This window comes from Loa loa, assembly GCF_000183805.2.
Source record: "Loa loa unplaced genomic scaffold supercont3.108, whole genome shotgun sequence".
Taxonomy (NCBI): Eukaryota; Metazoa; Nematoda; class Chromadorea; order Rhabditida; family Onchocercidae; genus Loa; species Loa loa.
In genome coordinates this window covers 113,871-118,495 of record NW_018108288.1, presented here as the reverse complement: position 1 = coordinate 118,495, position 4,625 = coordinate 113,871, and the positions used below count along the sequence as shown (strand labels likewise).

Here is a 4,625-nt window from a genome sequence, read left to right as displayed (position 1 = left end):
TCAATTTCCTTCATTGTTTCGATGAATCTTTTACAATTTTCTTCATTGTTTCAATGAATCTTTTACAATTCCCTTCATTGTTTCGATGAATCCTTTACAATTTCCCTTACTGTTTCCATGAATTCTTTACAATTCCCTTCATTGTTCCAATGAATCTTTTACAATTTCCTTCATTGTTCCAATGAATCTTTTACAATTTCCTTCACCGTTTCGATGAATCCTTACAAGTCCTTTCATTGTTTCGATGACCCTTTAGAAGTTCATCGTTTTGATGAATCCTTGCAAGTTTCTTTATTGTTTCGATGAATCCTTTACAATTTCCTTCACTATTTCGATGAATCCTTTACAAGTTCCTTCACTGTTTCACCATTCATTATTTTTACCTAAACTCATCAAATGTCACTTCCTATTACACAATCATTTACTTTCTTCAGTTCTTTGTTTCTTATCATTCGATACTTTCCTTTTCCTCTCTAATCTCATATTAAGTTCCCATTTTTGAAATCTTTCCTTATCTTATAAATTTTGCTCTTTCTTCAAATAGAAAGAGCAAAATTTTGACTATTGATCAAATGGACAAATATTTTTATCAATCCGCTGTTATCGATATTTCATTAACAGGAAAATTGATATAATTTCATTTATTGAAATGGAACAAATTCAATTAGTTCGATAGCCCTCTACCATCACAGCATTTGATTCACAATTAATTTTAATGATAATTTTAATGACAATAATAATAAATAAATAAATAAGTAAACAAATAAGCAAACAAATAAGTAAATAAATAAATAAATAAGTTAACAGTCCTTTTTCCCCTCTTTTATAATGTTACGAAGAATTAAAACTAATAATAGTGAAGACTATATTTAAAATTAAATGAAGTAAGATGTAAACTTTCAGAAATATTGAGTTGTTCAACATTTCTTTTAAAAATTTTGGTTAAGACAAGATATAACGCAACTTCTAGAGAACCAATAATTTCCTCAGGTAATTGTCGCGAAATTTTATTTATTTCAGAATGAATAAGAAGAAACTAATTCTGAATTCTTAGTTCTAACTTTAGTTGAAATCTAAATCCATAATTATGCTATTGTTGCTGCTGTACTTGAGATCTGTTATGACATCACCACCTGAACTAAGGTTACGAAATGATTTGATGCATGATTACAATCCATTGGAACGACCGGTTGAACGAAGTGAAGATCCCGTAATTGTAACACTTGGTGTAATTTTTCAACAAATTATCGATCTGGTATGATTTTGACCGACAATTTCAATCATTTAAATAAGTTATTTTTGATATTCCACCAGACACGATTGTTTATTTTGAGTTTTTGATTCAATCAATACTTCTATGTTTTAACATATAACAAGATGGATTATATCAGAATTTATCAAACTTTTTAAGAAAATTTTAGAATGAGAGGGAAGAAAAATTGGAGATAAATGCATGGTTGAAATATAATTGGAAAGATATGAAGTTACGTTGGGATCCATTAGAGTATGACAATGTCACAGATTTACGGCATCCAGCTGGTACTATTTGGCAACCTGATATTTTATTGTATAATAGGTACATCTCATTTCCTTATTCAAATTTAGACTTAATTTTAATCATGATTCGGCTTAATTGACATTTATGATATCTAAAGTAATGAAAACTTTTCTGGTGGAATGTTCTTTTTCATCCATCTCCTGAAATGAAAATTTAAATTTAAAAATAAACAACGATAAGATAATAATATTTTCGATTAATATTTTTCTTTTTAATTTTATGTTATAAAATTCATCTCAGTTTTTATTTCTTGAATTAAATTCTCATTGTTTAAGTGTTGATTCTGCCTTTGACAGTACATTTAAAGTGAATGCAATTAGTTATAATGATGGTTCAATAACATGGATACCACCGGGAATTTTCAAAATATCATGTAAAATTGATATTTATTGGTTTCCATTCGATGAACAAATTTGCTTTTTGAAGGTATTCATTTGGATTTAATTACTTAATTTTGTTAATTAGGAACGAACTCTTCTTTTTCTCGTTTATTATTTGATTTAAAAGTTCCGTCCATTTTTTTATTAAGTATGATTGTTCATTTACTATAATTGTTCTTTCATGTACTCCAAGTTAGGTTAGGCTTGTCCTTCTACTGATATCGTTAATTTGAGATTATTTCAATAAAACAACTTTCATAAAAATTATATCAAACTAAAATAAAAAAAAAAAAAAAACATTGTCTCCAGTTCGGTTCCTGGTCATTTAGTGGTCATGAAGTGGATCTTCAACCGGGTGACTTCGATATGTCCGATTTCATTGAAAACGGTGAATGGATTATTATAAGTAAGTCATGGGAATTTCTAACGTTAAGAATTGTTCGTTTTAATTGGCAATATAATAGAAATAATTCGTAACATTTATTTATAATTGATAGTTTTATCATGATATAATCGAAATTTATCACCATTGTTCGTATCAGGAAATATATGCACGTAAAGAGTAGAAAACTAGATCATTTCCTAATCAATAAAATAATTTCAACCTTTTAGAAACTTGGGAACAGAGGAATGAAAAGTTTTATGAATGTTGTCCGGAACCATATCCGGATGTTCGCTTCTTCGTCCATCTTAAAAGGCGAACGCTGTATGTTTAAAATATCTTTACATTATTAAATTCGTTCATAAAAAAATTCGCACCAGTTTGTTGGAATTCAACTCTCATTGATATTTCTTTTCATTTCTATTAAAAAATTAATCAATATTGTTATTTTTCAACATTGAACTCATTCAAGTACAAAAGATTTCACAATTTTGCAAATGATTTGCAAATATTTGAAGCATAATAATAGGATTAACTTAACTAAATAAACAAGCAAAATAGTTGTAAATTTACCTCTGCTCCTTTGATACTTTCTTGTCTCTGTCATAATAATAAATTCTGTTAATAAAATAAATTTAAATTTAAATTAATTTTCCTTTTTTTTTCTGGCTACGAATATTATCAAAAAAACCTGACATGTCATTTTTTATCCGGTATTTTATTGTACTATTTCCAGTTACTACGCATTCAATTTGATAATGCCTTGTATGATGACATTAATACTAATTGTACTCGGATTTACTCTCAGTCCGGATACCTGTGAAAAAGTAGGGTTGCAAATCTCGGTATCACTTGCTATTTGCATATTTTTGACATTGTTGAATGGGATGACACCACTTACTTCTGAAGCAGTACCATTGTTAGGTTAATTTATTTACTATATATTTATTATAAATTTATTACTTTGCAATCTTAAACCAAATTTTATTTTCATCTTTTTTTTCACAACTTTTTAATCATTCTTAATGATTCAGTACGCATTCATGCATTACAAGAAAGAATTACAATTAAACATTAAATAAGTAGAAAGGTCAATTGATTGTGATAATAATGTTTCAATTTTTCAGGAATATTTTTCCTCAGTTGTATGGTTATATCGGTGGCAGCTACATCCTTTACTGTTTATGTGCAAGCTATTCATTTTCGGAATCCGGATACGCAAATGCGAATGAATTTTTGGGTGTGTTTTTCTTAAACGTATGTTTAGTTCTACATTTCAAATTCGGTAACACTTCAAATTTATTCCGTATTATATTTGATTTTAAATTTTTGAATAAAAGTTTGGATAAAACAAGTTTGGTGTAAATTTCATATTTTACTTATTCAAATTGGCAGAATTAGCTAAGTTCAAATTGAAGCTTCAAGTTAAGAGTTAGCTTCTACTTGAAGTTAAAATCAAATAATTTAATTTTCTTTCTTTTTAAAGATGCGATACATATTATTAGAATGGGCGCCGTTTATTTTGCGCATAAGACAACCAAAACGTGAAAATACATTGGAAACAATTAAGCAAGACTGGAAAGATCGGAAGAATAGAAATGAGGATGATCGAACTGCCTTTACTTACGTTTGTTTTTATTCCGAATTTTTTCGGGCTTTTAAATATTTTTAAAAATTTTAAAACGTTGCATAGCGCAAAGATCTATATCAATTAGACCACATACTATTATCAGTTAATTTCAGTCCTTTTAATATTATGAATCGATTTTAGTTCTTTTAGTGTTGTCAATTAATTTTAACTCTTAGCATCTTTCTGTAATTTTAGATTTTTTTTTAGTGTTTCCCGTAAAACTCTCTAATGTATATACGTTCGATAGCTTATTTTGTTAAATTCTTCAGAAAATTTCTTCTCTTCAAACAGTTTCTATTCCTTAAAATTCATATGAAAAACTTTTATGATATATGCGATAATAATGCAATAGTACCTAAGTTTGTTTTTATTTCCGTTACATTTTAATATTTTAAATTATTTACAAAATATGCAATTTTCAGGATAATGGACAAATGCGAGTAATACAAAAAATTGGTGATGCATTACGGCAAAATTTTCAAGACTTAATGTTGCAATTGAAAGTAACTCAGTGTGGAAAATATGATCAAAATTTGCTACAACGTTTGAGAATACTTGATCGTATTCATAAGCATGTTAAGGTTCGGATTTTTTTTTTTTCCTCTCCCTCTCTCTCTTTCTCTACCCCTATTTCTCTTTGAATACGTCCAGGCCCTCTCTCTCTCTCTCTCTCTC

The 4,625-nt window shown here is 28.0% G+C and overlaps 1 protein-coding gene across 1 annotated transcript; it reads left to right on the top strand.

The window, feature by feature from the left end:
- Positions 1-1,087: 1,087 nt before the first annotated feature.
- Positions 1,088-4,591, top strand: LOAG_10541 (hypothetical protein; the record flags this gene model as incomplete). The annotated part of the gene is made up of 9 exons (XM_003146065.1): positions 1,088-1,255; positions 1,422-1,576; positions 1,834-1,984; positions 2,248-2,344; positions 2,551-2,644; positions 3,057-3,244; positions 3,448-3,560; positions 3,807-3,947; positions 4,373-4,591. 9 exons carry the CDS (start codon positions 1,088-1,090, stop codon positions 4,589-4,591), a joined length of 1,326 nt encoding a protein of 441 aa, XP_003146113.1.
- Positions 4,592-4,625: the final 34 nt, after the last annotated feature.